Below are 20,109 nucleotides of genomic sequence, written 5' to 3'. Positions count from 1 at the left end.
GAGCTCCCACCTGTGAACATCCATCCAACTGTTACCCCATGTAACTGAAACCGCTGTATACAAATAAGGAGAACTTTCCAATCAGTGAACTTTTTATCGGTGAACTTTTTAACAGTGGATATTTTAAATAAAACGTGTGTTTCTTTACATTCCTACTGGATCTGTTGGGAAAATGTATTATTGAAGGGGACATATCAAACAGACTGCCTCCATCTTTCCAAGTGTGGTATGCCCCGGAGATGTGGTATAAAAGCAACGCTGTGAAGTGCTTTTATTATTTGGTTTATTACTAAAGTGGATATATTATACAGACTGCCTCTATATATTTTCTGAGTGTGGTATTCCCTGGAGACGTAGTGTAGGAGCAGCGCTGTGAAGTGCCTTTATTGTTTGGTTTAGATAGAAGTTTTATTCAAGCAGTTTGAGCTGGTCTGCTATATATAAAGGAGCACAGCTGCAGCTGATATAAGCACTTGATAAGGAGGACTGACACCTTTTCTGCATTTGACGTGCTTCTTAAATAACCATTACTGATTTTCACCTGTGTGCTGCCCTGGGGTGGCCAGCCTATCCCAGCATGATGGGGTCCTGCGCCCCAGATCCATACCTAGTGTTATGGACTCCCCAGTGACACAGAGACACCTTGCCATTCGGCCTGGGGGCTTAGCCCTATATTTGCAGATGTATGCAACCATGAGATAACCATGTATTATTTGATATTATGTAGTGTTATTTTTCGTTCAGTGTGTGTGCATTAGATAAATAATAATTGCAATAAATAATAAAAATAATAATAATAAAAAATAATTAGGGATAGCAAAATGTTTTTTTCTTACACATAATTACCCCTCCCTTTTAGCACCTGCGTGACATCACAATCTGATTGAGCAGCTTACCAATAAATGTGTATTGCAGTTTAGAGAGGCATCGATGGGTCAGCATTAGGAAGGATTTCTGATCCCAGGTTGCCATTGGATGGGTCAGCATTAGGAGGGATTGCTGACTCCAGAGTGCCATTGGAGAAGCTATGGGTGTCTCCAGGTAAGCTGGCTCTCCGATGCTGTAGGAATCATTATCATGTGGCTTTACACTGGGCTATTTGACCCAGACATATTTGTAATTATTTATGGGGTGGGTTTGGGGCGCAGTGCTCCCTGTGCTGGTGTGGCTGGGCTGCTTTAGGTCAACACATCCTAACACTTTATTAACACTTATGTTTTTCCTAATAACATTTTATATATTTTTGTATTATTTTAATCACACCTATCACTTACATAGCACCTATGTGCTTCTTAATTAACCATTACTAATTTTCACCTGTGTGCTGCCCAGGGGTGGCCAGCCTGTACCAGCATGATGGGGTCTTGCGCCCTGGAACCGTACCTAGTGTTAGGACTCCCCAGTGACACAGAGACACCTGTCCATTCGGCCTGGGGGCTTAGCCCTATATCGGCAGATGTATGCAACCATTATCTCTGTATTATCTGATATTATGTAGTGTTATTTTTCACTCAGTGTGCATTAGGGATAGCAAAGTGTTAATTTGAGAGAGAGAGAGAGAGATACAGAGAGAGAGAGAGAGAGAGAGAGATTGGATTATTAGAACAATGAGAAAAAATAATAATAATTTACAGTGCTTAAAATAACTTTTTTTTAATATTAACTTTATTTCATATATTAAGAGCTGTACTGGTATATCAAATTGGTTGAGGGCTATAGAAGGAAGGAATAACTAAGGCAGAACAATAATTATTAAGAAACTTTTGAAGGAATCATCCATTCAGCCAGTAACCGCTACTCAGACAACTTTAATATTCCCTTTTACAGCAGTAAGGACCATAAATTTCTTATAATCTACAAGATCACTCTCTACTTTTCTATCAAGCAACTCACAGGACTCAATTTCATATCCTTCATCAGTGAGGGTCTTTTTTACAAAACACTCATCATAATTCAATGCATATAGCCTTTCATTACCAGCGGTGAAATAAGTGATATTTATGGACCCAATTATAATTAAGTGTCCCCCATGCTTAAGCAGCTTTGACATCTTCCTCAGGTTACTGATGTAATCTTGTTTGTCATGACTAATAACATCCAGTACCCACACCGTGAGTATACAGTCGGCTGGTGGCAACACCTCTGGATCAGTGAGATTTTCTTTGCTGAAGTCAATTTTCACAATACGTTTAATTGTTTCCTTTAACTTTTCTTCCTGTACCTCTTCTGGGTCACTAAAACAAATAAAACATTACATTATGTAATACAATAGGGTGAAGTGTCATTGCAGAATTGTACGATTCACTTCAGTTCTTTTATTCCACGCCCACAAAAATTAAACAAATCAACTTAACTCAAAGAGATTTTACCTGTAGCTAATAATGAATTTTGTGCAGCAGTTCAGTGTTCTTTACCATCCTAAGTGTTCTAGTGTTCTTTACGTTTAAGGTATCAGATATTATGTGTAAGGTATCTGTAAGGTATATACACAATCAGGGCCGGATCTAGACATTGTGGCACCCCAGGCAAAAAAATAGGAGCGTGGCTTCATGGAGAAGGGGCGTGGTCAGTTATGCCCCTGAAGAGTTGTTCCCCCAGTAAAGGTGTGCCACCTAGTTGCACCGTGCCCCCAGTACTGTGCCCCCTAGTTGCGCCATGCCCCCAGTACTGTGCCCCCCTGTAGAGTTGTGCCTCCTAGTTGCGCCGCTTAAAAAAAAAAATAATACTTACAATCCCCGCTCCTGCTTCCCGACCACTGCTGCCCTCTGTCTCTGGCCGCCGGCGCCACTTCTCTGATCCATAGCACCGCATAGACACTAGAGGTCAATTATGACCCCTAGTGTCTATGTGCCGCTCACACAAAGCAGTGCGGTACGCAATTACTTCATTGCGCATCTCACAGCATCGCATCTACCGAGAACCGGGGGCACCAGTAGCGGATCTTGCCATGGTGGCGGTGCCCTCCTGAAGGCGGCACCCCGGGAAAAAATCCTGTGTGCCCGTAGGGTTATGGTGCGTAGGCACGCATTATAGTTAATATAACTAGTCCTAACATAAAAATAACTAGTCCTATAATAAGACTGCATAGGAGACCACAAATAGGTTGAACTCGATAGACAATTGTCTTTTTTCAACCTTAGTTACTATTTTACTATGTTACTATGTAGCAAGATCCGCTACTGTACACAATTGGAACTATGGAATCTGGAGGTATATTCACTATTGTCATCTAAGTGTCTCAGCTCCATTTAAAACTAAAACAATTTTTTATATATTTATTTTCAACTTACTCATCCTTAATTTTCTTATATGTTTAGAATCATGTTTTACCTGATGCCACCCAGTTCGGTAAGAGCCTTACATGCATGAGTCCAACTGAAAGCCCCAGTGCGGGTGTTCACCCATTTGGGGAGTTCCATAATACATGACTCTCTTAATTTTAGAATAACGATCTCTTTAAAATAATCAGTGATATCAAAAAGTTGATGAACGATGGATCCGATACTGATGTCAAACAAAGTTTCTCCTTTAATGCGCCCTGCAGGGAAAGAATCAGATGAGTGCGTTAAAGGCAAATACATAGATTGTGTGTCCCAGCATGAGGCACATATTGAAATTAATTTTATGACGTATGTTTCATGGCATAATATAGAAGTAATGGACACATGCTATACATGAGACATTGTATTGGCAAAAACAGCATAAATATACACAGACGCATCATCTTATGGTGTTGATAGCGGCATGTGACTCACAGGATAGTGGGAGGGTGCACACGTGCGCGCCCTCTATTAATTTATTTTAGACTGGAGACCCACGGCAATGACTCAGTTCTTCATGCCGCGTCATAGTGTTACCACGTTGCATACGCAACAACACTGTAACTACAACAACACTGTAAGAAGACAAATCTGAAAAATTAGCTTCATGACATCTCTTTCCACACTCTGTGTGATGGCACAGGCCACACTGCAATACTTACGGCCCTGCTGTACGCTATAACGTCATCCATTTAATTTCTCTGTTACTTAGAATAACCATGCTGTATCAATTTATCCTTCATACAAACCTGTTGCTTATGCGCTGTGCAGCTTCTCTACAATAAACACCACTGTCTCCTCTCTGAACACACTGTCTGGCTCAAAATAACATTTAAGGTAGCCTCTGGAATCCATCCCATGCAGATGATAGTGCTTCAACTTGGGATTGGCTTCCATTCTCTTGTCTTCTGTATCACGGAACGAGATGAGTCTCTGATCTGTAACTGTCGTTTATAGTAATATGTATGTATGGATGTTCCCTTCATATGCGAAAAGGAGCCTACAGTTATTGACTCAATTATTGACTCAATAGAAAGCTCTCATACATATCTGACTGCAATAATATATTACAAAAATCTTATGACAATATTTAAATATAATTCAATATTTCACATAACCATGTGATGTTACACCAGTCCAATGTGCCATTAGTCATCAGTGTTTTGTTTCTGTTTGTGTTTAAACCTCTATGTTCTATCTTAGTGTAACACACCCTTTTTAAGTCTAGTGAGCTCTTGTATGAATTGTTCCATGACTAGTGCCTTCACCCGAGCATGTATGTAGTTGTTTGGCATATGGGGCTTACTTGGGAAACCTCACTGTTGTGTAAAGAACAGCTACAATATAATGGGGTATGTTTCCTAAGCTCTCGATTTTGACCGAGATGGTGTTTTTTCTTCAAAGTGTCATCTCGGGAATTTACTAAACTAAAATCACGGCAGTGATGAGGGCATTCTAATTTTTATTACGGCTGTGTAGTAAAAATACGAATGAATACACCATCGGTCAAACGCAGCTGTTTAGGTATTGAACACGGGTGGTCATTCCGAACACGGGTGGTCATTCCGTGTTCCAAGCACTGAACTGATCGCAGATGCCGAGTAAGTCTGAAGCTACTCAGAAACTGCTAAGAGAGGTCTAATCGCAATATTGCGAATCCGTTGGTCGCAATTTTAAGAAGCTAAGATTCACTCCCAGTAGGCGGCGGCTTAGCGTGAGTAAATCTGCTAAAAGCAGCTTGCGAGCGAACAACTCGGAATGAGGGCCACGGTCATTTACTAACCATTCGTATTTGAAATCTCTTGCGTGAAAATGCATGCGCGGGCGTGAAAAAATACTAATCGTACAAAAAGCCTAAAAAAAAGTAGACCTGCTTTTGAGAAGCGTGTTTACATGTGTTGTCAATTCTACATTAGTCACATCTGACTTTTTGGACCTTTAAAAGAGGCCCCAACACATTTTTCACCTCTCTCAATCTGAAATGGCTGCTACTGTGTGTAGTACTGCTGTCTTGTTTGCTGGGGGATACCTGACACTGCTCCATGAGGCTACAATAAACCCAGGCCAGGAAAATCAACATGGTCAGCAGGTTGTACATGTTCTGCGTAGGCTGGCCATGGCTTGTTTTTTTAGTGGGCGTTTAAACGATAACAAATTTGCTGATGACCATGTTATACAGATGCTCCGACTAAATGTAAATAACATTTTCCCTCTGTATGATCTTGTCAAACTGAACCTAGACCCTGAGACAGCACGCTCTCGCTCTGTCTCAGGCCTGCACAAACTCCTGCCTGTGTTGCACTTAAACATCCTAGTGATATTTGGTGGACCCCCTTTATTCAAGTAAACCTTAGTTACCTCTTATACCAGTAAATAAAGACACGGAGACTTGATTTTGGCAGAAAAATTGCTAGCTATTTATTTGACCCTAACCATAGCAAAACCTGTAATTGGAAAAAGTTTGTTAAGATGCCGAATCAGCCGGCATAATGGTGGCAGAAAAAAGAACGGCTCTATTAAACTATTGGTAAACTTAAAATGGTAAACTGACCGAAACCGTCCAGCACCCTATCAAAACCGGTAATAGGTGTCAACACAACCCCCACAGTGACTTCCCACCGCTCCTGGGTGCCCTGCCGCTGCCTCCCGGATGGGTGGTCGAGCGGCCATTAAGTCGATGGAGGTGAGTGCACCTAAACCATATAATACTGAAACTTACTACCTATAAAAACCATACAACTACAAACTGCCGTTCTTTTCCGCCAAAAGCGAAGGACTCCATCCCAGAGTCCTCGCACCGCCACCATAACCTACCCTAACTCCTGCAACACTAGGAACAGATCCTCCAGGAAAAACATCATCCCCTCATTGGATAGATGTACACCATCAGGCCGAAAAAGGTGTCTGTCTCGGAACCGAATCCTATAGTGGCGAACCACTTTACCTCCGTGGGCCAAGACCCACTTCGCCACTGCACCGTTCACCTTTTTCCTGGCCTCATCTATTACGCGTCCGTCCTCCACACCTCGCCAACTCAACCGTGGCACCATCAGGGAAAATACCAATAAACAATTGGTCCATGCTGTGGCCACCCTTGCCAGATCTTGTATCATGGCCCATCGTAACTCCAAGGAAGTCCTCTTCCCTAGGTCGTTGCCACCTAAGTGGACAACCAGAACCTTGGGAACTCCATGTTTCCTAGCCTGACTGACAAGTCTACTCATCAGATCTTTCCACATCATTCCTCGCCAACCAAGCCATCTGATTCCCTGACCTCCAGGAAACCTCTGAGCACCATCAGAGGCCAAAAACCTTGCTGCCCAAAAGACATACGAGTGGCCGACCACCCAAACGGACAAGCCATCAGCGAAACAACCTGAAAAGGAGGAAAAAGGGGTAAAATTTGTTACTAGAATTCTACGATTGCGTTAACCTGAAGGATCTGCCAAAAAGAAAATTTTTTTATTGCTTCCTAATGTCGCAGCAGTCACGGCCTAGCCGATCTCCCGAGCTTCTAACTAATTTGAAGCAAAAACATTAAGACATTAAGGGAAAGGCAAAAGAAACAAAACAAAATTAAACGGGGGGGTGGGGGGGGTGGGGGGGGTATAAAAAAGGGGTAAAACATGAAGTAACTCAGCTGGAGGTGAAAGCATAAAAACCTGCTGAGGGACTTAGATTAGAAACAGATCAGCCGAATTAATGATTAGAATTCAGTCCGTCAAGTCAGGCAAAAATCGCAAAATAACTCCAGACCCCCGCTGCCGGCTCACGCCAGCAGCGGCAAGTGGCTAATCCCTGAGTAGGATCACACACGGGTAAACAAACCAACGTATAGCGAACATAACATATGCATAAAAACAAGGCAAACATGATCTTACTCTATTTTATCAAGGCAAACTACGCTTAAGCAAAATATCTCAGGCGACGGGGCGAATGTATCGCTTATAACAGGACGACTTCCATCGTCCCACCGCCTGGATTTGCGCCCCCGAAAAGCCCGCAGCCGCTGTCGCCGCCCCTATGCGGAAGGAGTGCGTACCGAAGTGGGAGGGTGAAAGCCCCAAGCTCGTCAGACAGCGACCCATCATCCACCGAAATTGAAACTTTGTTACTGGCAGCCCGTCATAGTGCAGCAACCACGACCCCCGACAGTCGGGCCTCACTGCCTCATATTGTACTGCCAACCGGACTGGGCATATGCTCTCCTCAAGTGCCGGAACCAGGGTGACCCATCGGCCTTTCCCCACTTGGTCCGTCTTAGAGCGTCGCAATCTGCACAGCAAGGACCTCCCACTCACCACCACGTCCCCTACCAGCATGCGCGAGTCCGTTTGCTTAGAAGGCGCTACCAACTCCGATATCCTAAATGCACCGTGGTAAGCCATGGAGAAAGCCAACCGAAACAGCAGTGATTCAAACATGGACGACGCGATGGCACCGACCGCCCCAATGATGCCGGGCATCAAGGCGGCATCAATGGGCCGCCTCCTGTCAGGCGGCGTGGGCGCAACGCGCGCCCAACCTTTCATTGCCCTAAGCAGAATCCCACTCTTTGTCACATTCTGCAGAAGAACGCAATGCCAGCCAAGTACCGGGAAACCACCGCTCTAGACCTACCCGAAACATAAAGCTGCCAAATAAAAGAAAGCATCATCCGATGCCCGCTCTTACCTCGTTGCTTCCGTCCTCTAGCAAATTCTTCCCATTCGCTCCGGGCCTGTTCGTAAGCCTTAAGCGTGGATGGCGCGACCGATCGCAGTGCTAGACCTTCCAGTCCGGCTCGATGACCTGCCAGACATAACCGGGACAATGAAAACCCCGTTCGTCGGCCTCGGGAGCCAACAAGTAAAACCTATCCCATTGCCCTCGTGATAGCGCGTCCGCGACCCCATTCTCCAGACCCGGTACGTGCTGTGCGCGAAACCACACGTTCCTGCGCAGGCAAGTAAGGAGCAACTGCCCTAGCACCCTTAGCACCACCAGCGATTTAGCCATCTGGTTGTTAATCGCGTGCACCACGCCCAGATTGTCGCATCTGAACAAGATGCTGCGATGTGCTAGCCGCTCGCCCCAAATTTCCAGCGCAACCATGATGGGAAAGAGTTCCAGGAGCAGAAGGTCCTTAGTCAAACCCGCCTGGTGCCAGTCCGCCGGCCATGATGCCGCGCACCAAGATCCCTCAAGATAGCAACCAAAACCGGAGGCTCCTGCCGCGTCGGTTAACAGCTGCAATCTAGCGCTGTCGACCGTTGGGGCCTGCCATATGCGCACACCGTTGAAATCCTCCAGGAACGAGGCCCATACGACCAGATCCCTTTTTAACTCAGCGGACAAGCGTACAAAGTGGTGCGGCCTGGCACACCCCGCGGTCGCTCTTTCAAGCTTCCGGCAGAAAACCCTGCCCATCGGGATGACCCGGCATGCAAAGTTAAACATGCCCAGCAAGGATTGCGCCTGCCACAGCTTAACTTTGTGCGAACCCATGAAATAGCCAATGGTGTCGCGAAGCTTAGCCACTTTGTCCAAAGGCAGGCGACACGCGCCTGACACCGTGTCGATCTCGATTCCCAGAAATGACAGGCAAGAAATCGGCCCCTCCGTTTTGTCCTCAGCCACTGGCACTCCGAAGTGACAAAACAATGCTCGTATACTGAAAAGCAAGTTGCCGCATCGCGGCGAATCCGCCGGTCCCGTACAAAGGAAATCATCGAGGTAGTGGGCAACCCCGTGACCACCCGACGAAGATTCCACGCACCAATGCAGGAAGGTGCTAAAACGTTCGAAATACGAGCATGAAACGGAACATCCCATCGGCAGACATTTGTCAATGAAATATTCCGATCCAATCCGGAAGCCCATAAAGCGGAAAGAGTCCGGATGGAGGGGCAGCAACCTAAAAGCGGATTCGACGTCAATCTTTGCCATGAGGGCCCCAGCGCCGTAGCTGCGGACCAGGTCAAGCGCCTCGTCAAACGACTGATACACTACCGAGCAATGAGCCGGAGGTATGGCGTCGTTGACCGAGGCCCCCGCTGGGTAGGAAAGGTGTTCAATCAGTCGAAAAGAACCGGGCGTTTTCTTGGGGACCACCCCCACCGGGGAGATGACGAGGTCCTCCACTGGGGGTGGTGAAAACGGCCCCTCCATCCTGCCCAGCCTGACCTCTTTATCGGCCTTTTCCCGCAACACTAAAGGCAAGGCCCGAGCAGACTGGAGGTTCCTCTGCGCCCGAACCGTAACGTCGCTCGCAACAGGCAAGCGGAAACCATAACGAAAACCTGAATATAAAAACATGGCATCCTCCCTATTCGGATACCAATCCAACCATCTACCCATAGCCTCTAACCTAATTGGCGTTGGCGCCCTGTGGAGCGCTCCCGCCGGATGCCGCTCTTGTAAAGGATTGCTTAGCACGGGGGCCCTGCCGGCTACTCTTGAAGCAGGATGAGGCCGGGTGGGAACCTCCGCAATGGAGGCAAGCGTGACGGAATCGACACTGCTTGCCGTAGGAACATGCCGCGTTGTTAAATGCGAAACATAGCCCTTTCATTGCGGGCTGTCTCCCTGCCCGGACGGCCGACCTACCTGGCTTGGCCGACCCGCCGTCCGCGCTGGGCACATGGGCGGACGACCCAGCGCGGTGTCCGTCCGCCCCTGCGCTCCGGGGCTCCTTGGCCTGCTGCGAGGCCCTGGTGACCTTAAGCCAGACCTCCACGTCCTTGAAACCGAAGTCCATAACGTACAACCCGTCCTGCTTCTCCCGGAATTCTTCATCATACCTACGCCATTCGTCACCCGCCAACGTGCGTTGCATATCGTGCACGAGATGCAGGTACCGAATGACATTCATGTGTTCATCTGGCCTGTCCTCGAGGTAACAAGCCGCGAAAACCCAGAAGCCCGCCAGCCAGTTATCGAACGTACGGAACGCCTCGGCCCCTATGCCCTTCTTAGCGGTTGCCGCCTTAAAATCTTTTTTAGCGTCTTTGGTCAAGACGAAGACATCAACGTAGTCCCCCCTACGAATTTTCCTGCTGCAGCTATCCCTAAGTCCCCGCATGACTGCGGTATATTCGCAGCGGACCACGCCTGGCAAGTCGCGCCGCTTCTTGGCCCTGCGAGAGTCCCTGCTAAGCCGCCGTCGCCTCTTACGCCTCTCCTGCTGCCCCGCCGCCTTCTTGGCGTATTTAGTAGCCCTTCTCTTCGCCTTCGTCGTGCTATTGATGTCGGACGTTGCCGAAGAAAGGGAAGAGGAGGAAGAAGAGGAAGAAGAGGAGGAAGGGGAAGAGCTGCGCGAACACGAGGGCGTACCCGAAACCGACCCCGACTGCTCCGCCTCACCTGAAGCCGTAGATTGGTCAGATCTGGATTCCTCAGGCTCGACATACGTAACATCCTCATCTTCCGATTCCGATACCTCTGCGTCTGCTTGAACATCTGTGGGCAGAAGAGGGAGAGAGGACCCGGACAACAAAAATGGCGTGCGCCCAGACCGTCCAAGAGCAGGCGTGCGAGGTGACTGCACTCTCTCGTCCTGCCTTGGCTGTAGATGCAGCTGTGCTGCAGCCGCTCCCAGCTCCCGGCACGCGCGCGCTACCCTCTGGGCGGCTGAAACTGCACCGGCGCCCGATCCACCCGCCACCCCCCCGGACCCGCCCTCGAGCTCCGGGGCTGCGGCGAGCGGACCCAACGCCGCCACCACCGTGGCAAGGGCCGACGCAAATGCCCCGGGCGGTTCAGCGTGACCCCGGGACGCCGTGACGTCGCCTGATGGATGCCGTGCCGAGATTAGAACCACCGCTGGGTATAGGCAACCCGGACCCCTCCGGCCCGCGGCCAGGTCGGCCCCGGGGGGGGGGAGTGCAAAACGTTGGGATATCTAACCCCGGATATACCTCTGGAACCAACTCGGCCCCATCCCCCGGGAGTGATGCCTGTAGCCTGCTGTACCCCCTCACGGAGGCCCACCCCCCGCCGGACGGAGCCAACTCCGCCAGCAGGGCTGGCCCTGCGCCGTGAGGAACTCATTGCCCGTGTTCCTATGTCCACAGCACCTCTGTGCTCGTTCCCCCCAACACCTGGTTGATCCCTGCCAGGCCTCCTACCCCCCCTCGTCGTGCCGGAATCCGGCCGAAACGAAGAGGGCTGGGGGGACACAGAGTGCTGCGGCGCCGCTGCGCGCACTCGTGCGCGAGAGACGCTGCCGGAGCGCGCACGCCCCACCACTTCCAGCCCGGGCGCCCTCGGCTGAGGTCTCTCCCAGCGCACCCGCCAGAAGTCCTAGGCTCCTTGTCGATCCCGCGCTGGGCCCCGCAATAGGCCCAGCCCGGATCGCCACGAGCTCCCGCCCGGTTCTCACCCCCCGCCTGGGGCCTCTATCCGGCCCCGGCAAGGGTGAGGGTGCGGGAGCTGCAGGAGTGGATGCCGAAAGGCGCCCGGCGGTGCGCGCCCGGCGGTGCGCGCCGACGCGCGCCCACAGGCACCCGCGTTCCTGGCACCCCTGGCCGACCCCGGAGGCGAGGGCTGTTGCTCGCCCCTCTCCGGGAGGCCAGACCGCCGAGCCGCCCCGGACCGCCGACTGCGCCCACTCGCAGAGGGGGACCCGTCCACCGGCTCACCAGTGGAGCAGGTTCTGCGCTCCGTACGCCCAGCAATCCGAGGGGACCCAGGGGCAGGAATGGCAACATCAGAGCCAGACACCCCTGCCCCGGGGCCAGCCTCACCAGACAGGTAACGGGCTGGGGCACGAGCGGACCGGTGTGGGCGGCTGGAGGCCATGCTTCCAAGTTATTAACTTCTAGTAAAACACAATTAAATGTAAAGGTGAAAACTGCAAAGCAGCACTCACCTAAGGAAATTCACAAGCAAAGAGACTCAAAATGGCCACTCCTGCCTAAATATATCCTAACCCTCCCCTTTCCTAAGGGCTGTACTCCCTCACAGGATGTTTAACTCATTCCTCTCCTATGTAGTCAATTCTCTCTCCTTATGGCTACTGGCAGCTTCCAGCCTGTGACTGGCGATGTAATTAGTATCTCACAGGCCACCTTTTATAAATATTTAATTCAGGTGAGTTAAAACATACATACACGTCTATGTCTAAGTGGTGCTTCTGTAATGTAATAGAACACAGTATTGTATTGTTTACAGGTCATGACACTCACCTTTAATTTTGGAATGTCCACTCAGGTTTTGGATGTCTTTGATGGCCACATAGATGCCTCTCTCTGCTTCCCTACCCAGGAGTCGCAGTGGCATGCAGTCAGGGTAGCTTTATCTGATCTTGCGGCCATGGCCAATGTGCTGGGTGCCATAGATTAGACAAACGTTGAGCTGAGGACACCTAGGGGCAGGCAATATATTTCTACCAATACACATCTGGCCCAAGACACTAATGTCCATGTGGTTTGTGGAGCTAATTAAACAATACACATATTCCATGTTAACAATTTATTCATTTTAACACACAAATTTTTGTGGAAAAAAAACAAAAACATTTTAATGGTCAACATATTATGAAAACGCATTATTATTTGTGGGTTTTTTTTGTGTGTGCTGGGTGCCGAGGATTGTGTTGGCTCGTTGGTGCGGGTTCGACTTGAGCGTCGACCTGGGGATTGAACTGGGGTGTGGCTTGGTGTAGTTGTCCCCGAGCTAGATGTGACATGGTGTGATGCCAACACACTAATGCCAACACACTAAGGCTTTGACTCAGATTGTTCAAGCTTGCTGTGAGCTGCGTATTAGCGGCAGTGTTGGCTGCTATTATTCATGATAGGTTGTTGTTAATCATTTGGTTGTGTTGTATGATCTGGATTAGTGTTTGTTGCTGCCGCTGCTGTTCATCCAAGATGCGTTGGAGGTTTGATTGCATTTGGCTGTTGTCTGCCCTCATCTGCTCCATGGAGTTTGCTATTCTGCCCACCTGCCCTATAAGTCTGCCTGAGTTGCGACTCAGTCTAGGCAGATGATGGGGCAGACTTGACATGTATTGGCTGTGGGTGTTGAGGCTTGCGCAGTATTGCACCTGTTGTGTCGACCAATGGCTCCAAAACTCAGGGCAGATTTGTGTGTCGACTTGTGTTGTGCTCAATTGGGGGCTGGGGGATGTTTGGGGTGGTTGGGGTATGTCCTGCGGCGTGGTTGGCTGGGTAGGATTGATGGGCTGCAGGTGGAGTGTGAAGGTCTCCTGGTTACGTTCCTGCTGGGCATCCTCGGTGATGATGGCTGGGTCTGTATGGGGTTGAAGACAGCCACTATATAGTAAATATGTAGCATTGGTCTTACTATAGCTTTACGTCAACATGCATTACTTCTTAATATTAATGTTGTAATTGCTAAATAGATTGTGGCCTAAACTTAACTATGTTGTTCACCTTTTTAAAAAAATATGTGGCTTCTAACAATAAATACTCAGTTGTTAAAAGTTTGTGGGAATAGTTGGATTCAGAGCCAAAATTACTGTTTAAACACAAAGAACTCTAACAAATACAAAGTACTACATTTACATATTGGGTATGAAGCTTCCTTTGGAACAACACACACAATACAATAAATGTGTTGACCAATACACTCATACATTGTTCAAGGCAGTCAGTGGTCTGCCCAAAATGTTAACAAATATAGTGGTCTAAAATGTACACATTAACAATGGGAGAAAAAGTATTAAGGTGCCCTATGTTTAGAACTGGTGTTGTTGGCCATGCAAAACAATTGGATGAGACTTAACATTTATGTTGGTTTTTTTGCAAAAATTTATGTTACAAAAATGTGTTGATATGGCCAACATCACATCTGACAATTAACCATCTAAAAATACCTTAACACCATCTGCTTGTTGTTGATTATTGCAAGGATGACTGGTCATTTGTGTCATTTTTTTTCCTCTGTACTAACAGTGGTGCAGATGTATAAACCTGGAGAAGGCATAAGGAAGTGAAAAACCAGTGATATATGCAAGATGATAAAGGCACAAGGCAAACAGCTCCAATATGTACATTAACAGTTGTGTTTATTTTGTACTGCTGCCTTTATCACCTTGCACATATCAGTGTTTTTTCACTTCTCCAGGTTAATAAATCTACACCACTGTTTTTTTTTTTTACTTATTTACACGTAATTGTTATGTTTACTCACCAGACAATTGAGGGGATTGTGGATCCTCACTTTGTGGGCTGGCCAAAAGAGCTAGTGGTGGCAGGGCAGACACTGCGGAGATGCGCCGTTGGGGTGGTGATGCTGGTGCTGGAGCTTCAGCCTCAAGACGGCGTCTCTTGGGTGGCCTCGTAGCCACAGTAACCGAGCCCTGTGATGGGCGCCTTAATGGAGGGGGATTTGCCGAAGAAGAACCTATGTGATAAGATAATCATTAACATTTTGTGTTTCTATGTGTTTGCAGAATATGTGTTTACAGTTAAATCTTTCCTGCATTGGCACCATCTGCATCTCTTGGCAGTGTTGGATGTGGCCTGGCTGTGCTTCTTCTCTTTCGTACTGTAGAAATATGAAGAATGTCCTTATGAACATACTATTTTGTTGATATGTTTATGCAAATTCCTTATTGTGATGTAAACATATGTGGTACCTGATGAGAAGTAAACTAAACGATGCTTATGCTTTTCTGCCTCACTTCATTGAGTGTGTATACTTTAAATTAGAAAAACAATTGCAAAATAATCCATACACAAAGGCGCATAATGCAAACATTTATACTACTTAAAACCAAAACGTCGTAGCTTGACACAACCACAATATTGCACGCTAATGTCCCAATTTTTGATGCTAAGAATAAAACACTAGCCACAAATATCTGCTAAAACTTGGAAACATCACAACCAAATATGCATGAAAAAACACATCAAGCACACAAAGGACAACCCAGAACAATACAAAATAAACATAAATGCTATGAAATGTATTAAAAAAAAAACCTTTGAAAAAAACATATTCATCACACTTCTTTAAAATACACCTACAAACATTTACTTTTTACATAAAACACCAGAAAAAGGCCAAGGCAACCAGAAAAAAAAAATACAAATGATAAAAATATACATAATTGAGAATAACACTACATCAGGCCTTGCCAACCTGTGGCTCTCCAGATGTAGTGAAACTACACATCCCAGCATGCCCTGCCACAGTTTTAGCATTCCCTAATAGCAAAACTGTGGCAAGGCATGATGGTACTTGTAGTTTTACAACAGCTGGAGAGCAACAGGTTGGCCGGGCCTGTACTACATCACCAACACATTAGAAGAATGAACAAACTGACAACCACAATTAGCTAGAAGACATTTCAGACAACTAAGGACAAAGCACAGATGTTTACATTTTTTTAAAACAAAAAAAATAACTCACCATCCTGCCTTGGCCGATCCGAATCCCGGACATAAGTGGCACCAACCACTTCTGGCGGAATGAGTGCACGCACAGGCTCCTCCCAATCACGGTAAGATGCACAGAAGGGGTGTCCACCCATGGTTTGGCAGGCTGATTTAGCCTCCTTGGTCATCTTCGCCTTGACACGGTGCTTTATGTCGTAGAAACGCTTATGACACGTGTCCTCGGTCCGCCTCACCACACCCTCACTAATAACAGCTGCAACGACCTTCCCCCACAGAACACTCTTCCTGCGTGACGACACCTTTGCAGCATCATGGCCACACAACTGCCGATGATGCCTCATCAGCTCCCGCATCAAAGCCATATTTTCAGCGTAGCTGAATTTTACATTGCGGACAGTCTTTGTAGTGGTGCATGGCTGCAGAGCCACAACACCATCACTATCACTGGAGGCCGCAGCAACAACCTCCCCCTCCTCCTCACTAACCTCCTCCACCTCACTAACCTCCTCCACCTCACTAACCTCCTCCACCTCACTCACCTCCTCCCTCTCACTCACCTCCTCCACCTCACTCACCTCCTCCCTCTCACTCACCTCCTCCCTCTCACTCACCTCCTCCACCACACTCACCTCCTCCACCACACTCACCTCCGACTGGGACATAATCAGGACAAACAACAAATAACACTGAGAAAAAAAAACAGTAAACACACTCATCCACTACCACTACACACCACACACCAAACACACACACACATTCACTCACAAACAATGACAATAGACGTGAAATAAAAAACAAGACAAAAAACTAGACAGACTTTTAAATAACTACCCAACAAGTATGACAATACTACTTACACACACAGTACAGCACTCAACATTCACAAAGAACCTCCTCAAAACCGCCAAAAACTCCAAACAACTCACCAACTTCTAACACACCTTCCTCTCACCTCTCCACTAGCTAAACCCACGAGGTTCGGACGGTTTGGGGCGTTTTTATAGTAATGTGCACAGACACTCCTCCATCACAAATCAAACCAATCACGGACGAGTGACAAAAATGAAACTTAGGAAAAAAACACGTCCGTGAACAGACAAAGACTGCCGTAACCAAAATGTGCCACAGTAGTAAAAAAAACCTCATAACACGTCCGCAAAAACACTAAATCGGCCGCATTCTTCCTTACAAAACCACGAATGACATCGGCATCGGAAAACACGAAAAATACACATACGACAGCTTAGTAAATGAGGCGTAAAATTTTCAAAAAGTTGAAAATACACACATTCGATGTCATTCGTGATGAATCTCCCTCCAAATCGGTACTAATACGGATTTTAGTAAATATACCCCTATGTGTACATAAATAATTTTTTTTACATTTATATATATAAAACTGTCCCATTGTCATGACAAACCCAGCTTTTAAGAATTTGAGGAAGTAAGCACCACTTAGCTTCAGGAGGGGGCTTAATTTGAAGGATTTACTCTTCAGTCCAAATATGGTGCCGAGTACAACTCCCGTGGGCAACTGGTTGAATAATCAGACTGTTTGCTTTAAATACTTGGGCTGTATGATGTGCGGGTGCTCATCATGGGACAATTCTTCTGTCACTCATAAACTGGTAAAAACATTTTCCTACACCACTGATGGACTTGTCAGCTTGATCATGTGATTTATTTTCTAATGTGACCCTGTGGCCTTATGTGTTTTAGAAAACCAGTAAAGAAATTTAGGGAAAGGATGACCCAACATCGGTCCTCTATACATTTTACTTATTCCATTGGTACAAATCTTCTTCAAGAAAACCTAAAGTGTCTACATTGGTCAATAAGATTATTGATTGGATTTCACCTCTCAAAAGAGGAGAGGATGGTGGCCTATGGTTATTAAAATGTGAAGCCAGATTGACACATCAACTGGACACTGTGGCACCCGGAGGCTTTAATGAAGTCAACCCGCTAAGTATGTTTCTACATAACTAATGGACACTTAGATAAACCATGGTGTGGCTGATTCTGCACGCTGCATTACCATTCCCTACTGAAGATGTATAATTGTGTAACACTAGTAGATCCCTTTGAAATACCAAGTGATCCATTTCACAGCTAATTTTTATAAATAATTTCATTATTTTTTATTGATCATTATCTTTAATGTGGGCAGTGATTTCCTTGTATTTTTTTTCTTACACATGTACTGTATAAGGTGGGTTCTCTGCTATACCAAACCTCAAACCTGTTATTTTTGCAAGGCATGTTTTCTGGATATTCTGCTCTAGTGTTTAGAGAGGATATTTCCCAATGATGGCATTGTGCACTTTCAGCCCAGTGACATTTATTGAACAAGTTGTGACAGGTGTTCTGATGTGATTGAAGTGTTGGTTAGCTCCCTGTTCCACTACTCTGTTATTACTGCTAGTGGTATAGACTAGTCCCCCAGTGATGATGTCATCAATGCAGGCACGCCACATGGGTGTGGATGTTGGGATGATGTTAGGTATAAATAGACCAATCTGTATGGATAGATGGGTTTGCACCTTCTCCCTAAGCACTTTAAACATCTTGACAAATGTTCAGGAGTCCATCACCTCAGGGCCGGCTCCTGACCTACTAGGACCTTGAGTGGCAAAATGTAAAAGCGCCCCCTCCCATCCTCTATGCGCGCGCCAAAGGCGCGTGCTCCTCAAAAAGTGGGCAAGTCCTCCTGGAAAAGTGGTCGTGGCATCGCAACTTCATATTATTAAACTATAAATAAATATATTTTCACACCCCCTCTACACACACAATTAGCAGCCTTACACATAACAGTCACAGTAGTGTTCCTTACACATAATGTCTACAGTATAGTGCCAGCTACACATAAAGTCTACAGTAGGGCAGTGCCAGATAGACATGATATACCCCCCCAGCAGTGCCAGATAGACATGACATGCCCCCCAGCAGAGCCAGCTACACATGACATGCCCCCCAGCTGTGCCAGCTACACATGACATGCCCCCCAGCAGTGCCAGCTACACATGATATGCCCCCAGCAGTGCCAGCTACACATGATATGCCCCCAGCAGTGCCAGCAACATATGACATGCCCCTCAGCAGTGCCAGATACACATGATATGCCCCCCAGCAGTGCCAGCTACACATGACATGCCGCCCAGCAGTGCCAGCTACACATGACATGCCCCCCAGCAGTGGCAGCTACACATGATATGCCCCCCAGCAGTGACAGCTACACATCATATGCCCGCCAGCAGTGCCAGCTACACGTGATATGCCCCCCAGCAGTGCCAGCTACGCATGACATGCCCCCCCAGCAGTGCCAGCTACACATGACATGCCCCCCAGCAGTGCCATCTACACATGACATGCCCCCCAGCTATAGATGACAGTGATCACTCTAGGGGGTATATTTACTAAGCTCCCGATTTTGGCCGAGATGGTGTTTTTTCTTCAAAGTTTCATCTCGGGAATTTACTAAACTCAAATCACGGCAGTGATGAGGGCATTCGTATTTTTTTGGAAGTCCAAGTTAAAAAATACGAATGAATACACCAAAAATACGAATGAATACACCAAAAATACGAATGAATACACCATCGGTCAAATACACCTGCAAATTGGTAGAACTAGGTAATTTACTAAAAAATGTAATTCAGAAAATAACCAAACACTGCCGTGAAAAAATACAAATCGTAAGAAAGTGCTAAAATAAAACAGACCTGCTTTTTTTCCCCGTGTTCTGATATGCATGCACGGATCCATGAGATCCGTGCATGTTTATCAGTGGGAAGGGGTGTGAAAGTGTTATTTTTAGTAAATAAAAAAATGAGTGGGGTCCCCCCTCCTAAGCAAAACCAGCCTCGGGCTCTTTGAGCCGGTCCTGGTTGAAAAAATATGGGGGAAAAATTGACAGGGGTTCCCCCATATTTAATCAACCAGCACCGGGCTCTGTGCCTGGTCCTGGTTCCAAAAATATGGGGGACAAAAAGCGTAGGGGTCCCCCGTATTTTTAAAACCAGCACCGGGCTCCACTAGCTGTACAGATAATGCCACAGCCGGGGGTCACTTTTATACAGCGCCCTGCGGCCGTGGCATTAAATACCCAACTAGTCACCCCTGGCCGGGGTACCCTGGAGGAGTGGGAACCCCTTAAATCAAGGGGTCCCCCCCTCCAGCCACCCAAGGGCCAGGGGTGAAGCCAGAGGCTGTCCCCCCCATCCAAGGGCTGCGGATGGGGGGCTGATAGCCTTTGTTTAAAGTGTTGAATATTGTTTTTAGTAGCAGTACTACAAGTCCTAGCAAGCCTCCCCGCAAGCTGGTACTTGGAGAACCACAAGTACCAGCATGCGGTGGTAAACCGGGCCCGCTGGTACCTGTAGTAGTACTACTACTAAAAAAATACCCCAATAAAGACATAAGACACACGACCTGCATGG

The 20,109-nt window shown here is 47.2% G+C and overlaps 1 protein-coding gene across 1 annotated transcript; it reads right to left on the bottom strand.

Moving 5' to 3' along the window:
- Positions 1 to 1,720: 1,720 nt before the first annotated feature.
- Positions 1,721 to 10,383, bottom strand: LOC134965345 (nicotinamide N-methyltransferase-like). Its single transcript, XM_063941815.1, has 3 exons — positions 10,107 to 10,383; positions 3,331 to 3,538; positions 1,721 to 2,234 (listed from the first exon to the last, which is right to left on the bottom strand). The coding sequence occupies exons 1-3, from the start codon at positions 10,381 to 10,383 to the stop codon at positions 1,799 to 1,801; spliced, it is 921 nt and encodes a 306-aa protein (XP_063797885.1). The 3' UTR covers positions 1,721 to 1,798.
- Between the last annotated feature and the right edge of the window lie 9,726 nt (positions 10,384 to 20,109).

This window comes from Pseudophryne corroboree, chromosome 10 (assembly GCF_028390025.1).
Source record: "Pseudophryne corroboree isolate aPseCor3 chromosome 10, aPseCor3.hap2, whole genome shotgun sequence".
Taxonomy (NCBI): domain Eukaryota; kingdom Metazoa; phylum Chordata; class Amphibia; order Anura; family Myobatrachidae; genus Pseudophryne; species Pseudophryne corroboree.
Note: the sequence above shows the minus strand (reverse complement) of the source record. Positions and strands in the feature narration are given on the sequence as shown.

Bases quoted from the DNA above. Each gene is read 5' to 3' on its own strand.
- LOC134965345 (XM_063941815.1), bottom strand. From the start codon at position 10,383: ATGCGGGGACTTAGGGATAGCTGCAGCAGGAAAATTCGTAGGGGGGAC. The intron at 3,539-10,106 runs GTAGGTATGATG...CTTTCCCTGCAG, and splicing joins GTTGGCGGGTGACGAATGGC to GGCGCATTAAAGGAGAAACT. The intron at 2,235-3,330 runs GTAAAACATGAT...TATTTGTTTTAG, and splicing joins ACCGAACTGGGTGGCATCAG to TGACCCAGAAGAGGTACAGG.